Source organism: Megalopta genalis, chromosome 1 (assembly GCF_051020955.1).
Source record: "Megalopta genalis isolate 19385.01 chromosome 1, iyMegGena1_principal, whole genome shotgun sequence".
Classification (NCBI taxonomy): Eukaryota; Metazoa; Arthropoda; class Insecta; order Hymenoptera; family Halictidae; genus Megalopta; species Megalopta genalis.
Genome location: NC_135013.1, coordinates 7,813,145 through 7,836,090, shown reverse-complemented (window position 1 = coordinate 7,836,090; position 22,946 = coordinate 7,813,145). Strand labels below are relative to the sequence as shown.

At 42.8% G+C, this 22,946-nt stretch overlaps 2 protein-coding genes and 1 long non-coding RNA gene across 3 annotated transcripts in view; 1 reads left to right on the top strand and 2 right to left on the bottom strand.

Moving 5' to 3' along the window:
- ftz-f1 (ftz transcription factor 1) overlaps positions 1-21,961 on the bottom strand; it is a 73,806-nt gene extending 51,845 nt beyond the window's left edge. The window contains exon 1 of the mRNA XM_076520140.1: positions 18,418-21,961. Within this exon, the coding sequence (XP_076376255.1) occupies positions 18,418-19,720 (1,303 nt within the window). The 5' untranslated portion in view covers positions 19,721-21,961. The remainder of the gene's footprint in view (positions 1-18,417) is intronic.
- LOC143259165 (uncharacterized) lies at positions 15,733-17,253 on the top strand. The gene is made up of 2 exons (XR_013032985.1): positions 15,733-15,856; positions 17,055-17,253. It is a non-coding gene; the product is annotated as an uncharacterized LOC143259165 (long non-coding RNA).
- Positions 19,805-22,946, bottom strand: part of LOC143259161 (uncharacterized) — a 217,426-nt gene continuing 214,284 nt past the window's right edge. The window contains exon 2 of the mRNA XM_076520253.1: positions 19,805-20,800. Coding sequence (XP_076376368.1) covers positions 20,796-20,800 — 5 coding nt within the window. The 3' untranslated portion in view covers positions 19,805-20,795. The remainder of the gene's footprint in view (positions 20,801-22,946) is intronic.

The window sequence follows — 22,946 nt, the reverse complement described above, 5'->3', positions numbered from 1 at the left end:
ATACAACAATTTTTTTAGCGGTGCCTCAGAGTCACCACTCGAGTGCAAAGGGTTAATTTAACGCGCGCCAATTATTCGGTAGTTTTCGTAATCCGATTAACTTGAAAATAACGAAACATGTAAAAGATCGGTCGTTCTGATCAAACGAGGTAGATATTTAGCGTTGTCTAATTACCTCTCATCTAATTATTTCCGACGTTCTATCGTTTCATATTTTCTTTAAAGCGCCACTTTACGGGGCCCGTGACTGTCGGTTTTCTCGAGTTCGTCGATTTATTAGATTCAGCTAAAACCCCGAGTGACGAAATACGTAATTAATTCCCATCAGCGATCGTTTTTCACTTCCAACTCCTTGCAAACGCCGAGCCGCGGCGTACGGAGTATCCAGCGATTTTTTTTTCCCGAGATCATCGATTTATCACATTCCGCGAAAACGTGAATTACGAAATATATAATTAATTCAGCCGAGCAACAGTTTTTCCAACTCTCGCATGTTTACCGCTTCGCTTCGAATAAACGCGTTCGCGAGTCTGGCATCCGCGATCCATTAGACTGCGGATTTTTATGCGAAATGAGAATTTCTCGCGTCGCGAGAAACGGAAATTGAATAAAAATAAATTGCTTCGGCCAATGATTCTGTTGGCTCGACGATAGCGTAACGAAATCGTTAAATTCGTCTTATTCATTCGACAATTTTATATTTCAATTATTCGTTTACAGCGCATTTGCTCACAGTTTGCTACAAAGCAGACCGAGTGCAAATGCGAAGTACAGTAATTTCTCCCTAATTCGCGCTCAGATTGCGCACGAAAACTGACAATTTGGGAAGAAATACGATTATATATTTTTATTATAATTATTATATTATTATATTATATTATATTATATTATATTATATTATATTATTATTATATTATTATATTTATATTTATTATATATAATTATTCGAGCCTTGCACCTCGTTTTTATAGTTGTTGATAATCGGTGATTTGTAACATCTTTATCGTTTCAACAATTTTAAAATGCAAGATGCGAGTATTTAGCTATTATACACTAATTAATACACTATATTATATATATTATATATTACACTATTATATTCGCGCAATCTGAGCGCGAATTAGAGAGAAATTACTGTACTTCGGCGAATCTGTACTGTACTATTCGAATCTTCCGCATTTACACTACGTATTTTGCAATTAAAAGAGGCTCCACTGTAGCTAAATAATAGTGTAATATATATATTACACTATTATTTAGCATTTTCATCGCAGTCACAACGACGAGCGTCTTTTCGATTGCTACAAATTCCCAGCAGAATAATAAAATTTATATTTGCAATAAATTCTTAGTAATTAACCCTCGGCTTAAACACAAGAATGAATAGTTTGGGCAGAAGCGATACAACTTTAGTAAACCTAAAGCCTTATAAGCCTGAACGAGCTTTCTCGATTTTATAGTCACCGATATAGTCATCGATTTAGAGTCACAGATTGGCAATAACTATTGAAAACGAGACATTAGGCTCGAGTAATCGAATCCCGAATTTCTAATCCCAAATTGCCAAAATCCTTTCGCAAGCTTAAGGAAAAGTAAGTGGTATTTATTGTATTTGGGGGGCCGGAAGGTAATGTCGTTTCTGCGCATATTTAACTGTTTGAATTTAATGTAAACAAACGACATAACTTTCCGATCCCCTTAATGTTTCAAACATTCAAGGAATAATAAAATGTGTGAACACATTTGTAGAAATGTAATTGATCTGAAGATACGATGTATGTTATAACTGTTATTATCATTGTTATGTCCACACTTAATTTCTTTTCTGAATTGTAAAAATACAATACAAGCCTTTGTGCTTCAGCTTGTAAACAAAAATGGACAATTTCTTATTATTCGATCCATTAACGCCTCGTTTTTGTGGTTGTCGACGATCGGCAGCGATAAAAACGAGACGCAGGGCTCGAGCAATCGTGTCTCCCCTTCCAAAAAACCATTTTTCTGCGCAATCCGTGGAAGTACAGTAATGTCTCCCTTACTGACGCTCAGATTGTCCACTAAAATGGACAATTTGGGAAGAGGAGACATGATTATTCGAGCCTAGCACCTCGTTTTTATAATTGTTCACAATAGGCGACTATAAAAATGAGCCGCGAGGCTCGAATAATCGCATCTTCTCTTCCCAAATTGTTCAATTTTGTTTACAAGCTGAAGAAAAAGTACGCAGAATTTATTGTATATTGTATCGAATCTGCTCGATTCGTTAACGAAGAGTACGCGTTTTTATTCGACTCTGATTTATTGCTATCGCGGGTAGGCAATGTTTACATTGCGGAAAGATCGTCCGATGTCCAGTCGTGAACCGTTCCCAATTCGACGCCTAAGCGATACAGTAATGTCTCCCTTACTGACGCTCAGATTGTCCACTAAAATGGACAATTTGGGAAGAGGAGATACGATTATTCGAGCCTAGCACCTCGTTTTTATAATTGTGGACAATTTATAATTATAAAAATAAACCTCAAGGCTCGAATAATCGTGTCTCCTCTCCACAAATTGTCCATTTTTGTGCGCAGTCTGGGCGTCAATTAGAGAGACATTACTGTAAAAATTATGAAATAATCGAATCTCTTCGCGCTTCGCGAATAATATGAATTGACCGACGACGATCTTCGCCGCCGTTCTCGGCCAATAGCGATCGAGTGCCGCGGCAGTGTGGCAGCTAATAAGGGTGTGGGGGTGGGGGGAATATAAGCGCAAAGGCGCCTTTTTGTCGCGCGAGGACTATACGTTGTTCCGCGTACAGTAATGTCTCCCTTACTGACGCTCAGATTGTCCACTAAAATGGACAATTTGGAACTGCAAGGCTATCGAATAATCGTATCTGCTCTTCCTAAATTGTCCATTTTTGTGTACGATCTGGGCGTCAGTAAGGGAGACATTACTGTGTGGACTGCCACTACCGGCGGTCCTCCGTTTCAGAAACGTCCTGTAGAACAGGCCCAGTAATGCGTGCAAGCCTATTGGCTGTCCCTTTTACGACAGGACCACCGCGTGGGGGCAAAATATGTCTTTCAATAATTCGCAGGGCCGGAAACAATTAGCCATTTGCTCGGCAACGTGTACGTACATGCACGTGTACGGCAGATGCGGAAGATTCGTTCCGGCATTCCTCATAGTCATAAATGGTCTTCTATCGTTATTACCTTTAAAAGCCCGTCTTCGGCCCGTTTTACACTGGCCCTTGCCGCACGTTTTGCACTTCCGTGGGAAGAGGATACCGAATACCTTAACACCGGGTCGGTCCGCCTTTATATTTACCAATTTTGCTTTACGCTTAGGGACTTAGGGTATCCCATTAACTATTCTGGATAACTGCGTCGCATCCCTCTGACATCTCTCGGACATCCGTCCGGAAATAGATTAGGAGACATTTCTCGTTGTCGGAAATTACAGCGAATTATTCCTAATTGTTCCTCATATTCTATACAAAGCTGGATAATTCGACGAAAGAAGATACGGCTCGACAATAGAAGATATCGAGATTTGCGGCTTGTCTTTACGAGCGAGGTTCGAGTAAATTGTGTCTTCCTGTTCCTTCATTCGAGTTTTAATTACGGAGAATTTATTGCACGTCCCTATTAGGTTTTATGGTTGTGAATTTATTGAAATTCACGGCTTAACGTTGTGTCGGATCGCGGAGATTTTTCGGTAAAGTGGAAGATTGTCTGCGTCTGTCGTAAAACTAGAAAGAAGACGGTTAGTGTGGCTTTCATGGTGTACTTGTATTGTTCGATTATTTAAATTGTGGTACCGTTTTGAATTTCACCTGGTCACTTTTGTTAGAACTCCGACTTTCATTTTACAGAAATTAGAATCGAAGGAAAGCTTGCTCCGTTGGCTAAAATGTCGTGAAAAGAAAACAGAAATGCATCAAATTACGCGTTAACTGATTTACTCGCAGCCTCGCGTTTTAAAAATCTGCACGTGTGTCATAAATGCATTTTATGTTAGATTATGTTGTATTAACATTTTATATTATATTATGTTGTGTTAACATTTCATGTTATATTACGTTGTATTAACATTTCATGTTATATTACGTTACATTAACATTTCATGTTATATTACGTTGCATAAACATTTCATGTTATATTACGTTACATTAACATTTCATGTTATATTATGCTGCATTAACACTTCACGTTATATTACGTTGTATTAACATTTCATGTTATATTATGTTACATTAACATTTCACGTTATATTACGTTGCATTAACATTTCATGTGATATTACATTACATTAACATTTCATGTTATATAATGTAATATAATGTTGTATCAACATTTTCTGTTACATTACGTTGTGTTAACATGTTATGATATATCATTCTATATTAACAATCCATCTTATAACGTATTATATTAACATTCCACGCCATATCATGTCACGTTACACGAATTACATAATTTACGTTATATTTTACATTAAATTCACTTGCAGTATAAAACTGACCTTAAGAATAAAAGACAAATTGAACAGTTCATCCAAAATTGTGCCCATTTAGTGCACGACAAATACTAGAACCGCGATCCACGAGGCGAGCTTCTCGCTCGACGCAACTGCCGTATGCCGACAAGATGGCGGCCCGAAGAGTACGCGAGTAGAACGTGCTTCGGTCGCGACGCGACCGAGGATTACCATTTTCGGGGACAAGTTGCGCAACAAATATTATAAAACTGGTCGGCCGGACTGTGCGAGGCAACCGAATATTTACCAACAAAAATTCCTTACGTGGCCGAACGGCCGGGAAATTCGAACGGGTGCCCGAACGCGTTCCGATTCGGCCAGGAGAAATGCCGAATCCGTCGGTTTCTCGTTAAGTAACACCGTTAAGTAATGGCTTTAAGCAGCGATAAGTAGCGTTCAGGCGGCGAATCTTTCCCGCCTCGTGTCATATAACGTTGTCTTTGGAACATTTGCCGTCGTAAGCTGCCGGGGATCTTTCGGACGTTTAATTCTTTGGGGACGAGTGTCGGCAAATAGCCGCCTAAGTATTTTTACCGTTTTTTCTTTTTATTAATTTATTAACACTATGCCGTCCGGCGGCACCACGATGATGTCATGCAGAAACTATCTGTTGTATGCCGATGGTACCACTTTGGTGGCATTTAAAAAGACTGAAATAGCATTTCAACTTTATTTCTTGAGTGTTAAAAGGCAGCAAACTAACTATAGCATTGTGCTTATTTAACTAAGAATTAAGTACGAAAATTCTTGGACGACTAATCTTAATTTTAGGAATTTATATTACCGCCATCTTCGAGATTTCTTTTTAAATCTAAAATTTCCAAGCTATTACGCCGGTGTCAAACAAAAGAATCATATCTAAGATCTGCGGACGGCATAGTGTTAATTATTAATATAAATTTATTAATTTAACCGTGGATTCGGAACGAATTTCAGTTCGACGAGTCAGTCTTTCCGTGTCGCTACCAGAGAAACCAGCAAAGTTTTCCGCATATTTATAATCTTATAATAATATAATTATATCTTATAACATTTTTATTTTATATCCAGTACCTGTCGTCCGCAGCGACGCAATACCCGTCGAGCGGCTTCGTCCGCAAAGGGTTAATTTCTACACGGTGACCCGTTCGCCGGTGAAAACACATTTCGGCCGTCTAATAGAAATTGGCCGGGCCGCCCGAAAGGCTTTCACCGGGCGACGACGTGTTATGCGAACGTGCCCCGGCGACCGTCCTACCTCAAATTTCTAGATTCCGCTTGCGCAATTTTCTACCGGTTTGCCGTGCCCAGGGACGAGGCGCCGCCGATTCCGCGGGACAAAAATCTGCCGCCTTTGTTCGCGCTGGAAACCGGCTGGAAATACGCGGCTTTTTCAACTCGCTTCGAATGAATACATTCGCACGGAGTAAGTAGACCGCCGATTTTTATCCGTTTACGAAGCTGTTTATAGTTTTGTCCGTTTGTAATCGTTGATGAAATATCGTTGGATTTTTCAACGGTCGGAGTAAATTTTATTTAATATATGTATATGTGTTGTTGTTCTATATAACTTTTGACCTTTTTCCGGTAGCTTGGATCGAGCGATAGAAAATAGTTGAAACAGCAAACACTATTTTATCTATGTGATAAATAACGTTTTTGTTATTATCGAATGCATTTATCGCTTATTTTCGTTTCTGTAAAGTAATCGATGGAAATCAGAATTTATTTGCAATTAGTCCGCGGATTTCGTGCATTTTCGATCAAACGAAGCGGACGGAAATGAAAGTAGTAAGAAGATTCAAATTTATATGTTCGAAATAATAAAAATTAATATACTTAAAACGATCAGAATTTTATTTTCAATATAAATAGTATTTTAAAATAATGATATAAAATATTATAACATATAATAAAATATTATTTTCAATGAATTGAAATTATAGAAAAAGGCGGGACTTTTCATTTCCTGCGATCGATGCGGTAAATTATTATATATATTATATATTATTTATTATTATATTATATTATATTATTATATATATATTATTATTATACTATATTATATTATTATATATATCAACAAATTATTAGAACAGCGCGGTGTTTCGACATTTATTATATATATATTATTATTATATTATATATATATTTTATTATTATATTATATCATATATATATATATATATATTATTATTATTATATTTATTTCACAAAGATTAACTGTCTAACTATTGTTTGTATCAACAAATTATTAGAACAGCGCGGTGTTTCGACATTTTTCTAATAGTTCTACTGTACGCAGCATAAATTCTGCAGCCTCTGACTATAGTCGATTCCCTGTCGCAATATAACGTAAAAAGCAGACGCAACGTGTATACAACTTTATTAACTATTACCAGAGGAAACATCGACCGAAGGAACAAATATATTAATATAAAAATATGTAAAACACGCGCGAAGCCGTCCTTGGATTAATTAAGAACCGAGCGGACTCTCTTTAATTGCGCGCAATTATCCTCGTGAAACCAAGTACGTATCTGATTTTTCGTGAAGCAGTCCGCGCGGAAATATGATTTTCGCGTCATGTTCGTATCATTAAGGCGCGGATAAAGTTCGACTAGAATGATAATGCTCTCCACCGGTTTCACTGCGGTTTACACGCATCTGTGGCCGCGCCCCGCGAACGGATAAAATCTGCGGTTCCGTATCGAACCGCCTTAAATCCGGAATCACCGCTAATTGCGTTACACATATTTTTATACTTGGCGCATATTAACGATGCCGGTTATTCTAATGTAATAATTAAATTGTTTATCGTATCGTCGGGGCCGGCGGAAAATAAATCGGTGCGCGTGAGAACCGCGCGAACTATAATTAGCACGGTTCTATTTAACGACGATCGAGTTCTGCGGTTGTTAATAAAATTGAAAAGAAGAGCGACGCGAAACCGTCTTTCGAAACAGAGTTCGTCCCTCGGAAGCTGCGAAATGCAACGATCGCTTGCAAAGCCGTCTTTTGTGCATCGCGGTGTTTTCCGTCGAATCGCGAAATCATTCCGGCGAAAGCAACGAAAATAATTGCCAAATAATTCGGCGATTCCAGGATTCGCGCGGTCAAATATTTTGCAACTCAGCAAATTTAAGAGAGACACTTTCGTGGAAAATGCTCGAATGAATTAATTTATTGCAGCAAGTCTCGCAAAATAAAAGCTTCATAAAATCTAAATAAATTCATAAATTCGATTCTCGCACTTTTACGAAGCAACGCGTGCCAGTTACCGTTACTGCTTGGTAGGATTTAATGTTAATTTTATAAATATGTAATAAATAATTTTTTAAATATATATAAAAAAAACTGTAAAAATCGCAATTGTTCTACGAGTCGCAAAATTCAATTTCGCACGTACGAAATGCGCTAAATCGTGGAAAATCGTGGTCGTCGCAAACGCGTTATTATTACACAAATCAAATAATTTTTTAATACCGCTATTACACAAATGAAATAATGTTCACATTCGTAAGAATATATTAACCCTTTGCGGACGAAGCCGCTCGACGGGTATTGCGTCGCTGTGGACAGCAGGTATTGGATATAAAATAAAAATGTTATAAGATATAATTATATTATTATAAGATTATAAATATGTGGAAAACTTTGCTGGTTTCTCTGGTAGCGACACGAAAAGACTGACTCGTCGAACTGAAATTCGTTCTGAACCTATGGTTAAATTAATAAATTTATGTTAATAATTAACACTATGCCGTCCGCAGATCTTAGATATGATTCTTTTGTTTGACGCCGGCATAATAGCTTGGAAATTTTGGAGTTTTAAAAAAATCTCGAAGATGGCGGTAATATAAATTCCTAAAATTAAGATAAGTCGTCCAAAAATTTTCGTACTTAATTCTTAGTTAAACAAGCACAATGCTATAGTCAGTTTGCTGCCTTTTAACACCCAAGAAATATAGTTAAAATGTTATTTCAGTTTTTTAAAATGCCACCAAAGTGGTACCACCGGCATACAACAGATAGTTCTTGCATGGCACCAGCGTGGTGCCATCGGACGGCATAGTGTTAATAAATTAATAAAAAAAAAATGGTAAAAAGACTTAGGCGGCTATTTGCCGACACTCGTCCGCAACGGTAAAAAGACTTGGGGCGGCTATTTGCCGACACTCGTCCGCAAAGGGTTAATATTAATATATATAAATATTATAATATAATAATATAAATAATAATAAATATAATATAATATAATATAAATATTATAATATTATAATATAATAATATAAATAATAATAAATATAATATAATATTATAATATAAATATTATAATATTTAACGACAATCAAGTTCTGCGGTTGTTAATAAATCGAAAAGAAGAGCGACGCGCGACGACGCGAAACCGTCTTTCGAAACAGAGTTTGTCCCTCGGAAGCTGCGAAACGTAACGATCGCTTACAAAGCCGTCTTTTGTGCATCGCGGTGTTTTCGGTCGAATCGCGAAATCATTCCGGCGAAAGCAACGAAAATAATTTCTAAATAATTCGGCGATTCGCGCGAACTCGCGGTTAAGTGAAAGAACCTCGTTGTCCCTTTTACGCGAGCGAAACAAGTACCCGGTTCATTAGAAAATTAAGGACCGGGCATATAGTATCGTCGCAATGGATATCCCGAGTTTTTCGCGCGGTAATTATGCCTCGAACGGACGGACGGTATCGGTCGCGCCGCCGATTATCTCGTTACATAATTTTACGAGCGCATTTCGGGAAGTAACGCTGTTAAAACGTTGAACGCGCGCCGCGCGCGGCCGTTACGTCGAAGCCGCAAAAATACAAACACGCCGCGGCCGCCGCCGCCGCCGTGCCGTTACCTTCTTCTTTTCTTTCGTTGCACGATCGTTGTTGCCGCGCGACACGTTTTCGCGGTTCCGACACATTACCACCAACGGCGCAAACATTACAGAATCGTCGATCTCTCGCGAATGTTTGATTTTCGTGTTTGCCGTCGCGCACACGTTTGTCGCCGACGCGATCGTTCCCGCTTGCCGCGCGGACGAGAACGAGCATTTTTTTTTTCTCCAACAAAAGGAAACGTTCGAGCGAATTCTCAGCCGAACGAACGAACCGTTTCGAAACGGTGTCGCGCGCGCGCCCGGCGTTCGAGAACGGACTGACTCTCCCCCCACCCCTCCGCCGGCCGCCGACGGGATTCTCGCGTAACGCGATGACAAAATTTTCCAGCGAGACCGGACGGAAAGCCGGACGGACGGACGGACCGACAGTTCGTCCGCCGGCCCAGCGAGAAATGGATAAGAACGGGAAAGCGAGCGCGTGTCGGCAAATTATTCGCAGCTGCGGAACCGAAAGCCCCGGCAGCGTCAATATTTGATCGCGGCCGCGCGGGCATATGGCGCGCGGCGTGCTCCAAAATGAAATTAAAAACTCGAGCCGCCATTGTCGCCGCGCGTCTGCTTTCCAGTCGCGAGTTCCCGTGTCTCCGTTAATTTCTGTAACAGAGGAGGCCGGTCGACGGCTCCTCTGCTCCGCGGTATCGTATACCGCGTTCTAAGATCATTTTTATACTAACAAAGTTAACCTTTTCCGCTCGAATGGCGACTCCAAGGCGCCATTAATAATTGTTATGTCACGTTTCAGAATAATTTTGTTAGTCAAATTTGTTCATATTTGGAAGAACTGTTGAAAGGATAACCCCGTTGCATCTGTCACAAAATTCGATTTCATACGTGTAAAATGCATTTAGGTTATATAAAATGGAAATGCAGTGGGTCGGAAAAACTATGTTAAATTTTCCGTTGATTTCACTTCGAGTGCAAAGGGTTAATATAACCCTATATATAAGGATATATATAATATTATATATTATATTTTTAATATAATAAAGGGTTAATATAACGATATATTTCGTATGCACAAAATGCACTTTTTGTCATGCAAAATGAAGATCACTACAAGTCGGTAAAATTATTTTAGATTCACGGTAGAAATAGCTTATTAAATGAGCTTAAATTAATAATAATTAATTACAATAAATTAATAATAATAAATTAGCTTAAAAATTAGCTTGTTAAATTAGCTTCGAGTGTAAAGTGTTAATACTTTCTATTCGAAAAACCGTCAATTTTAGATCAACTTAATGTACTACGATGCGCGTGAAATATGCTTCGAACACCGCTCAAAACGGTATAAATTTGATAAATCTTGATTAAACGACTTGAATCTCTTTGATCATGTTAAACGAATTAGATCACGGTAATGTCTCTCTAATTCGCGCTCAGATTGTCCACAAAAATACGATTATTTCGAGCCTTGCGTTTTATTTTTATAGTTAACCCGTTGCCATACTTTGACAAGTCTGACACGTGATAGAGATTTCTAGTAATAACTTGTTAATTTTGAATGTTACTTCGTTGTTTTTAGTCTGAATAAAATTCTGATTTCTCGTCGTCAGTATTTAAACTTTTAAGTAAATATAGACACACGATAAATATAAATTATCTTTTTTCTTCTTAGAGATTATTACAATCGAAAAACTTGCAATCGTTGTAACTATGAAGAATATGGTACGGCAAAGGGGTTAAGAATCGTCAACCATTATAAAAACGAGCCGCAAGGCTCGAATAATCGTGACTCCTCTTCCCAAATTGTCCATTTTCGTGGACAATCCGAACGTCTCAGACAAGGAGACATTACGGTAGTTTCTTGTACAATGATCGAAACAATTTTTTTTCATTCTGCTATGATAAATCAATCAAAAACTCTCGTTTCTTTCGATCTTCTCATCCGAGCCTATAACGAAAATTAAAAAACAATGCGTCTCGATAACTTGCACATTAAAGATTTCATAAAAATCAGCCGACGTTGTTAGGCGCCGTTAAAATTTCAAGTTCGCAAGAACAACAGTCGCTCGAGAATTCCAACCAAAAAAACAGCTATTGGGTTGGCAACTAAGTAATTGCCGATTTCAGTTATAGATGTCTCTCACTCCCATTTTTATGATATCCGTGAATGTTATATTATAAAATTATTATTATTATTATGTTATTTTTTATTATCCGTGAATGTTAGCAACTGGACAAATTGAATGCAGCGGTCAAGGAAAAGCGACCAGAATTGGTCAATCGTAAAGGTGTCATTTTCCAGCAGGACAATGCTGGGCCGCACACGTCTTTGTCCACTCGGCAAAAATTGATGGATATTGGTTGGGAATCGATGTTACACCCACCATATAGCCCTGATCTCGCGCCATCGGATTACCACTTATTTCGATCCCTGGACAACTCCCTTCGTGGTAAAACTTTTAATGACGATGACGCTGTAAAATCTCACTTAACTCAGTTTTTGGCCGAAAAGGATCAGACTTTCTACGAGCGTGGAATTTTCAAGTTGTCAGAGAGATGGCGAAAGGTCATCGAACAAAATGGAAAATACATTACAGATTAAACTTCGTTCCAAGTAAACAAAATCTTTTATTTCATTGAACAAATCGGCAATTACTTAGTTGCCAACCCAATAATTCTTGTATCGTTCATCGGCTGTGACTTGACTACGCGTCAACGGATTATTTATATATTTTATTATTTATTTCCAATGTAAAAGGTAACAAAAAAAAGCTTCTTCCACGGTCTCGTGCAAGAAGCGTCGACACCGCGCTCGCAGATTCCGCGGCGACGATTTTCAAAACGGCTCCGAAGCAGATCCGAGGCAACGCGTCCAACACGCCGAACGAGCCTCGCCTCCTGTATTCATGGGCCAGCGCGAGCAGCCAGGCCTGTTGCAGAACCGTGACAGGTGTCGTCGCGCGATTACGAGCGTATTTTAACTGTTGTTTCAACTTCGATTTCTACGGTGTCTTTAAACACCGTTCGCAAACCCATAAAACCGCGGAGCGCCGGCCAGCGCGTTTCGCGAAACACACACACACAAAGGTGTGCGAATGATTACCATACGCTTCGATTTGCGTAATTTCGTGGTTCGCGTGGGATCGATTTCGCGGAATGCTGTTGCTCGGCGAGTGTCCGAGCGATTCGCAGGACGCGCGGCGTGTCCCAAAGTCTCCGTTCGTGGTACAGTAATGTCTCCCTAACTGACGCTCAGATTTTACACAAAAATGGACAATATGGGAAGGGGAGATACGATTATTCGAGCCTTGCAGCTCGTTCTTATAGTTGTTGACAATTCGAAATTATAGAAACGAGGCGCAAGACTCGAATTAATCGTATCTCCTCTTCCCAAATTGTCCATTTTTACGCGCAATCTAAGCGTCAATAAGGGAGACATTACTGTGCAGTAATATTATTATTACAGTACAATGTCTCCCTAATTGACGTTCAGTTCGGTAACAACAATGGACAATTTGGGAAGAGGAGATACGATTATTAGCGACGACAAAAATAGATATGATAAAAGCGGCCCGCTTTTATATATAATTGTTGACAATTCGTAACTATACAGATAAACCGCAAGGCTCGAATAATCGTGTCTCCTCTTCTCAAATTGTCCATTTTTATGCGCAATCTAAGCGTCAATAAGGGAGACATTACTGTACAGTAATATTATTATTGGAGTACAATATCTCTCCTTAATTGACGCTCAGATTGTCCACAAAAATGGACAATTTGGTAAGAGGAGACACGATTATTCGAGCCTCGCGGCTCGTTTTTATAATGGTTGACGATTCTTAACCCCTTGCCGTACCATATTCTTCATAGTTACAACGATTGCAAGTTTTTCGATTGTAATAATCTCTAAGAAGAAAAAAGATAATTTATATTTATCGTGTGTCTATATTTACTTAAAAGTTTAAATACTGACGACGAGAAATCAGAATTTTATTCAGACTAAAAAGAACGAAGTAGCATTCAAAATTAACAAGTTATTGCTAGAAATCTCGATCACGTGTCAGACTTGTCAAAGTATGGCAACGGGTTAACTATAAAAATAAAACGCAAGGCTCGAAATAATCGTATCTCCTCTCCAATTCCTTCGATTTCGAAAAATTTTATAATATTTAATAAGAAAATTTAATTATAATAATAATAATAATAATAATAATAATAATAATAATAATAGTGTCAATAAGTGACAATTCCTTCGATTTCGAAAAATTTAGTATTTAATAAGAAAATTTAATAATAATAATAATAATAGTGTCAATAAGTGACAATTCCTTCGATTTCGAAAAATTTAATATTTAATAATAAAATTTAATAATAATAATAATAATATCAGTATCAATCACATCAGTAGTGAATAATAACAATAAATAATCAGTAGAAGACAAAAGAAACAAATCAATTTCGGAGAATGAAAATAGGTCAGTAACATTAAAAAACTACCAAACCGAAACGAAACGACTAATTTTAAATCTTCTCTTTTACGGTTCTAAACATCAAAAAATGTTTCCATAAGACACGCTTCGACACGATTCTTTAATCAACTATATATTCTAATAAAAATCGTATAAAGTTTAAGCAAATCCAATCTTGTCTCATCGTTATAAAACAATACATAAATCAGTCGTGTTTAGAGCTCGATATCTCTCGAGTGTTAAAAAAACGGGCCCACATCTTGGATCAAGTTGAACTTAAATTTTCCACGTCGACGGGTGTTTTTACATTTTCTGAATAGAGCGCGTTTCAAGTAAGAAACTGTTTCCTTTCGTAAACGCTCGCAAGCACTCTGGAAACTTTCCGCGTTAAGCAATCCTGTGCGCCGGTGTAGGAACGCCGTGGAAAACGGCGTGCAAAGGCGGCAATTGCGACAGAGCCTGTTTCGAGATTCGCTTAATCGCCGGGCCTTGAGGGCCTAGACCCAGTTACTCGAATTGCATTAGACGCTTCTCGTACCCCCTAGCAATGAGGCCCCGCGGGCACGGCAACATTTCGGCGACATTTCGTTAACGACCGATCGCACCACTTTCTCGGAATATTTGCATCGAACGAGACACAACCGTTGTAAAAAACGTGGCCAGAGAATCGAACGCGAAATCTAATCCACGGAGTCGCCGTTGAAAAAACGTACCGAATAAAGTATATATTAGTATATTAATAGTAGTATATATTAATAATAGTATATTAATATATATTATATTAAATATATAGTATAGAGTATAAATATATATTAATTATTATTAATTTACTATTAATAGTATATTAATATTAATAATAGTAATATATATAATAATAATATAATATATAATAGTAATATACTATTAATAGTATATTATAATAGTATATATATAATATATTATATTAATATACTATTATAATATAGTATTAATGTACTATTAATAGTATATTAATATTAATAACAGTATATTAATAATAATTAATATATATTTACACTCGGATAAAGAGAAAGCGTATGGTGTATTTTTTATTATTTGAACAAACGCAACGTATTTTGGAGATTTCTGGAACAGTTGAATCGTTCTTACAACTTAACTACTTTCGAATATATTGAATGAAAACGTTTAATTTAGATCGCTGCTTTTCGTTAAAAAAAAAAATTTCTAACAACGTTAATACCAGTTGCAACGGGAACGTTGTGCATTGAAATCGGCACTTAATAAAGTATTGCGAAAACAAGATTATTTTCCCTCGTAACACGGTAACAGAAAAACCCCGGTGAACTACTTTCTACCGTGGTTGCACGAAAAATTGCGATTTCGGCGTGTTTCCCTTGTTAGTACCTTCATTAAGAAGTTAGAGCCGCCTGCCGTCGCGCGCCGCGTTTTCTCCTTATTAATATATTTACGATGGTAATCTCGATGTGCCAATACTTTCGTCCAGCGCGGACGCGCGTATCGCGAATTCCTTTATTGCGTATGTTAAGAAAACGGTTTGCTTAATCGGGTTTCGTGCACGAACGTGTGTGTCCCTCCCGCGCGATCCGCGCCGCCGTGGCGCGACATTAAACGATATGAAAATTGACAATGGAACGCGAGCGGCCGCCGCGTGGATCGCTGCCGCTGAACAGAGAGAGAGAGAGGGAGAGAGAGAGAGAGAGTGGAAGGCGCATGCCGCCCGTTGGATCGCGTCGAAAAGCGTTTAGAACGTCGAAAGAATTCGCGAAGGAAGACAGTATCGGTTGATCGCTTCACGGCGTGTAATAAGGTTAAGTTCGTAGGAGCGTGATGCGGGAACGGTCGAGCGTGATGGCGAGAACGGTCGAGCGCGGCCGAGACTGGCCGAGATCGGTCGAGGTTTATCGAGGGGGGCCGAACGGCGCGCCGAACGTCCGCTGCCGCTGCCGCTGCCCCGACGACGACGTCGCACGCGTTCGCGCGTAAACGGCTTTTGACGTTGTATCGGGACCCGGTACGTACGTGTGCACGCATAAAGATATCGAATCGGAGATAACGAAAAGGTTGATAATAATGTGGTAACGTTAAACGTACGCGGCCAGATATCGTGGGAGCTATTCCGGTCGCTCGTTAACACGCGGTGAAAGTAAATAATAATCCCGGGCACAATAGAATTTTAAGACTCGTCGCGAACGCAACGCACGCCGCGCGTTTGCTGCCTGCCACTCGATGCGGGCTGAACGAAGCGTGATTTCGAAAATTTTTCGAGTGCCGATACAACGCGAAAAAAAGGAAAGAACTGCTGCTGAACACGTTCGACGCTCTGCGAAGACGGTAACACGAATTTGTTGCCCCGTGTAATCTATGGTCACGGTGAACACGCCATTTGCATACCGGTGTTGTTTCGTCATCGTGTACCCATTGTGAACCTGTTGCCGGCGATAAAGAAGAAAAGTCTAGCTGTACGCCAAAAAATGGGATCACGTTCCCGGTTCGACACAGGTCAGGTTGCTTCTGACGTGTTGCGCGCAGAGAGACCACGCGCGTGCAGAGAAATGCGCGTGACCCACGGTTACGTTGCATAATTGGATATCGCAGTCTCTACACCGGGCGCGTACACGCGTGCGCTTTCGTTCTTTCACCGTCTGCATAAAAAATCGCGGCCGCGAACGGCACCCGCATGCATCGCTTTCACATCCAAAAAAGAAAAAAGACATAGGCGCCCATATCGTCGACCGAATAAAAACTGCGCTTACGAAATGTCGCGAAATTCGTTCTCCCTCTGTTTACTACCATTCGAATCGGTTTTTCTCGCAATATTTCCGAAGGAGTCCAGAGAGTATTTACGCGCGCGCGATTTCAGCGGAGCGTGTACCGACGACGCGCGGCGAAACATAACCTCTTATGGAGCGAGGAACGCGCGCGTTGTAAAATATATTTCAGGATAATTCTATGATACAGAACGAGATAAGACGAAGCTCGTGAACAATGGGATAGCCCCTTTGTCAAGGGGGTATGCTTTTAACCCCTTAACCTACGATTTACGTTCGAGAATTTTCGGCCGAAAACGTAAACAAGCTCGCGCAGCCTTCGAGCCATTCGCACGACTTGTGTGATACCCTGATCGGGGCCAATCTTTTTAATTTATACGTTTTGTGCAACAAAATAAATAACAAAAAAAATAATATATAACAATATTACGTTGACTATAGGATCAACATAGCCGAATCGCTATTGAAGAATATGACAAAACCGAATGATAGTAAACGAGGACGATTATCTTCCAGAGATATGCCAGAGAGACTGCACGAAGCATTGGCGCAGCATATAAACATATTGACCCAACAAAATTAAGACCGTTAAAACCTTGTAGGGTTTGCCAAAAAAAAATAAAAAACGTAGAGAAACAAAGTGATAGTGTAAGAAGTGCAAAGTTCCCTTAAATCTAGCAGAATGTTTCGAATTGCATTGCGGATTATTAATTTTGTATCACTGATTTTTGTATAAACAAACTTTTTGCAGTACTTGCATCTACCACAATTATATTGCATCGGGTTGCAATTAATTATCAAATATTCCACAAATATTTATAATTTTAAAAGGGCGCCGCCGCTAATATTTATATTTGGCCCGATCATCGTACTACGGGCTATGTTGTAGGTTAAGGGGTTAACCCTTTGCACTCGAGTGGTGACTCTGAGACTCCTTTGAAATTGTTACACCACGTTCCAAGATAATTTTTATATTGGGTTGTCCGGAAAGTTCATTGTAATATATCACAATTACTGAAAACAAATGACATGTGTACATATATTCTAAAAGAAATAACTTCAGCCATATTTGGAAAAAAAGCTTGGTTACGATTCGTTAATTTTTATCAGTTTTGTACGCCTTCGAATATGGTGGCAAATAAAGTGCATTATAGGCATTTAATGCTTTTCTTTTTCCGAAAGGGCAAAAATGCCACACAAGCGGCAAATAAGATATGCGCTGTTTATGGCGAGGATGCTGTAGCCGAAAGATCTGTGCGGAAGTGGTTTTATCGGTTTAAAGCTGGAAATTTCGATCTTGAAGATCAAGAACGCCCAGGTAGGCCTGGGACTCCAGCACAGACGAAGATATGATTAGAACAGAAATCGAGAATAACCCACGCTCAACATTACGTCAATTAGCAGAAATGCTAAATAAATGAAAATCAACCATCCACGATCATACTGTGAAGCTTGGCTCCAATATTTACATGAGCTGCGTTTTAATTTTCCTAAAAAATCGGCGCGAACTTTCCGGACAACCCAATACTATCAAAAAGCTTACTATCAAAAGCTTAGTATTGTTAAAAGTCTGACTGTTGTACGAGTCACAAAACTCGATTTCACGTGCACGAAAAATGCACTTTGTCGTATAAAACGGAGATACCACAAGTCGGAAAAGTTGACTGAAATTTACAATTAAAATGACTTCGAGTGCAAAGGGTTAATACCTCGAGAACAACATCAATCATCCCGAAGAAATGTGCGCAAAAGCCTTATAAGGGCGTTAATAAGTAAGAGCAAGATGAAAAAAGGAAACACTCACCCTCGAGCTTCATGCCGACTTCGAGGCACTTCTGAAAACGGCAGTAGGGACACCGTTTCCGTTGCGTCTTGTCGATGTGGCAGGACCTCTCGGCGACGCACGTGTAGACCTTCTTGTTTTGGACGGTGCGTTTGAAGAAGCCCTTGCACGATTCGCAGGTGAGTAGCCCGTAGTGGTATCCGGAGACCTTGTCGCCGCATACAGGACACAGCTCCTCGATCACGATGTCCTTGGTGTCGGGGAAGTCGGACGGACACGGTATCGAGCCGGTCACGACGCCGACCCCGACCTGGCCCAATCCAGGATGACAGAGGGTACCAGTTGGTAAAGAGTAGGTGGTAGTTGGAATGGCGACATTGCCGCTTACCGTAGCGGATCCGCCGCCCCCTGCGCCGCCCTGGGCACCGCCGCCGCCAGCGGCGGGGTTTCCAGCGGTGGGCCCACTGCCGCCAGCGGCACCCGCGCCACCGCTACCCGCGCCGCCCGCTCCCCCACTGGCGGGCCCTCCGTTATAACCGCTGCCGCTACTCTCGAGGGCCGTCGACGTTCCGCAGCCGCCGCCCCCTGCGCCGTTAGCCGCGCCGTTGCCGCCGCCATTACCGCCGGCCCCGCTTCCGGCCCCTGTTGGCGAGAACAGACACGTGTACACCTTCTTGTTGCCGCAAGATCCGATCTCGAGTGCCGAAGATGCGGCGCAGCTACCGGTCCCGCCGTTGTTACCGTTTCCCCCGCCTCCACCACCTCCTCCTCCTCCACCGCCACCGCCACCGCCGCCGCCGCCACCGCCGCCTCCGCCGCCTCCCCCACCGCCCGTCGGCGAGAACAGACACGTGTATACTTTCTTGCTGCTGCACGGCGAGCTGTTGCGTTTGAAGAAACCCTTGCAAGACTCGCACGTGAGCAAACCGTACTGATAGCCGGACATTTTGTCGCCGCACATGGGACACCGTTCCTCCAGCGCGGTCGAGTCAAAGAACGCCGCGTCGAAACCCGAGATACCGGTCTGCGAATGCGCCTGGGTTTGTATCGACAGCTGTTGCTGTTGCTGTTGTTGCTGCTGTTGCGACTGCGACTGGTGACACATGGCGGTGGGCGGGCTTTGGGCGCAATTGCCATATGGCGAGGAGCCGTAATGCGATTGTTGTTGTTGTTGTTGTTGTTGTTGTTGTTGCTGTTGTTGTTGCTGTTGGGACTGTTGTTGACCGGCACCGGCCGCACCTTGGGGACTACCCTGCGGGCTTAGATGGAACGGCGACATATTCAGGGATATCAGGCCCGAATGCTGCTCCATCTCCAATAACATATCACCCTTGCGCAAGCACTGCACGGAGGAACGTGCTCGTGGCGTATCGGCTCATATATGATGCGGTCGAGGATACCCTTGGTACAGCTGACTCGGGCCAGAGTCGGTAACGATGTTACCTCTTTCTTTCTTATTTTCTTTTCTTTTTCTTTCTATTATCGCAAACGGCCTATTCGCGTGTTAATGTGTATGTGTGAATATGTACGCGTGTATATGCGTGTGTGTGTGTGCAATTAGCAGCGACGGTTATAGGTTCGCTGTTAGTTTGCGAGCGAAAAACGGTGCGCGCACGAACTCGTGCAAGGTCGGCGGTACCTCGATGCTAGAGCACCACCACCGCCGTTAACGTACGACAGTGTAACGAGGATGACGACGACGATGACAACGACGACGACGACGACGACGAGGAGGACGACGACGACGACGACGTTGACAACATACACGAAGCCGATCGCATAAACACACTTTGGGTCCTCCCTTGGCACGTACGATAATATCGATCACCAGTCACGCTTCTCTCCGTGGCACACGTCAAAGAACGAACAACCCATCGCGCACCACTCGCTTCATCGTAACCGACGCGCGACTACGTCCGAATCATGGTAGTATGCGCGACGATGCGTTCCTATAAATAATACGGACGAAATGAAAGAGATGGCTTGTCACTGTCGCATGCCCCGTGGACGAGTCGCCTCCGTATGCTCGCGTAACAACAAACCAACAACCAGCACGTCGTCGTCCCTCGTTCCTATGTCTCGCCACTGATAATCCAGCGTTAGAATCGTGAACACGGAACAACAAACCGATCGGGGCACAAAACACGAAGCGAACGACACCGGCTGGTCCACGACGCCACCGGGGACCGCCTCGAGTGGTTCAGAACCGGACTGAAAAAACAATCGGGCCGGTCGTTTCCTCGAACACGCGAACCGGCGGTCGCTTTACGGGGCGATCGCGCATGCGCGCACGCGAGAACGAAGTTTTAACCCACGGCGTTTGTCACACAGAACTTGGCGGTAGTAACACCGCGGATACCCAGCGAGGTAAATAGGGCGAGCAGAGAGGTAGCGCGCACTCACACTGTAATATAATCCAAAAAAAGTATAATATACTCCGTTGAGAGAGAGGGTGCCGTTAAAAGTCCGACTTGGCGCAAGCGAGAGTCGATCGGGTAAAACTTGCGAACGGCTACACTGAGGCAGAAGAATAACGAGAGAGAATGAGGGAGAGAACGGGAGAGAGAGAGAGAGGGAGGGAGAGAAAGAAAGAGAGAATAAAAGAAAGAGAGAGAGAGAGAGAGAGAGAGAGATCGCGAGAGAGAAAAAGAGAATCCTCCAGTACCCCGGACGCACGACTTGACAGCTCGGCTATCTGCGTACGACTAGTTGTCTTCTCGTCTTGTTGCTTTCCCGAAGGGCCCGCCCCCTCCCCGCAGCCGCCCTACCGTTGACACATGTAGGTAGGCAGTGTCGGTAGATCGTCTCGCGAGACACACGTCACGTATATCACAGCCAGCAGCAGCAAGACGACGAAGACGACGAGATCCACACACGACGGTCCCTGGGTTGTCGTTATTATTTTGTCCGGTTGCGCCGTACTTCCCGCGGCAGAGAGAAACACGCGTCACGTCGCGGCGGCTACACGTCGCCGAGAAAACCACGCGCGTATACCGCAGCAGCAGACACACACTGTGCTCGCGTTCGCGTTCACGATCGCAAACGAAACGGAACGAAACGAAACGAAACTAAACGCGACGAAACACGCTCGGTTTCGGCCGGCACACAGAGAGACGGATACGCGCGCTTCAACCGTGACACCGTCCGGAGTAAAATAAAATTGGCAGAACCGGGAGAGAACGGCGAGAGGCGCGCACCGTTGGGCTCCCTTGACGTTTCGGTGGGTATAGAGGAGAGGAGAGAACCGAGCGCGCGCGTGTCCCTTTACCGACGGGCACGGGTCGAGTGCGAGACCGCAGGAGCGAGAGAGAAAAGCACGGTCGTATAACCAACACAGCGCACGGCATAAGTGAAAGTGATTCAGCAGCGCATGCCACCGCGCGCGGCCAGGTGCCCGAAGGAGTAGTGGAGGTGCCTCGGAGGGCCCCGTCTGGTGGGGGGGTGACACGCGGCTCGGGAGGAGAGGGAGTGCTGGGCGAGGAGATGTCCGGGAGGCGGCGGGAGGTATTGCCGCGGTCGAAGGGATTCAGGGAGGAGGGGAGAAGGAGGTTGCACGCCGGATGGAGGGGATGACCTACTTACGGAACCAGGTCTATGTCGGCCGGAGAAGTATTGTCCCCGTACGCTCCCGCGCCGGTCTGCCGCCGTCACCGCCGCCGCCGCCGTTTTGTCGACCGTATTTGTCGTCGGTGCTGCCGGCGAATACCCCGACGCACGTGTGCACACGAGCCCGCACGGGATACGATGGGAATCGATACAAGACGAACCACCGACGACTTCGTCCGAACTCGATCTTGCGGAGGATCTCATTTACGCGACGCGGCGGCACGGGTCGCCCGAAAAAATATCGGAGCCGATAAAACGACCGCCCGATTCGATTTACCCGATTCCCGGAGTCGTCCTTGATCGATGATCGAAACGAATTACCTTTTCCCCGGATGTGCCCGGAGTGGGACGCGCGCTCCGTGTATTAAAACGGCGCGTGTATCTGCGCGCGGTTATGTACTTCTTTTTTCCGCCAGCGACGAGGATAACGCGAGAAAGATCGGAATAGACGGTATAGAGTGCCGCGAACAACTCTTGCTTTCAAAGAGCACAGGGGAGCCAAACAGAGAGTCGCGGTAAGCGGGCACAGGGCAGGCGCACAGGCCACATACAGGCCGTGGCTGGGTCAACAGTAACGCCGTTGGCACTCCCCGACAGTGCCAGTGCTTCTCTGTGTGTACGTCGCAGTAGATGTACGACGCGAGAAGGTGGGGAGACCCACTGACCCAGTTCGCTGAGAACATGACGCAGCCGCGACTCACTCCCTCTCATTATGTCTTTCTCCCTCTCCCGCTCTCTCTCTCTCTCTCTTTCTTGCTCGCGTACACACATACTCTCTTTCTCTCTTGCTCCGTCCCTCCTCTCTACACCCCCTGTAACCCTCTGGTATCCAGCTCGCGCATCCCACCCTCCCATCTCGTCCTCCGTCACTGTTCCGCGCGCGCGGAGCCTGTCCTTATACTCTTCTACATGCTTCGCCACCCTAAACTCGCGCGGCTATATCT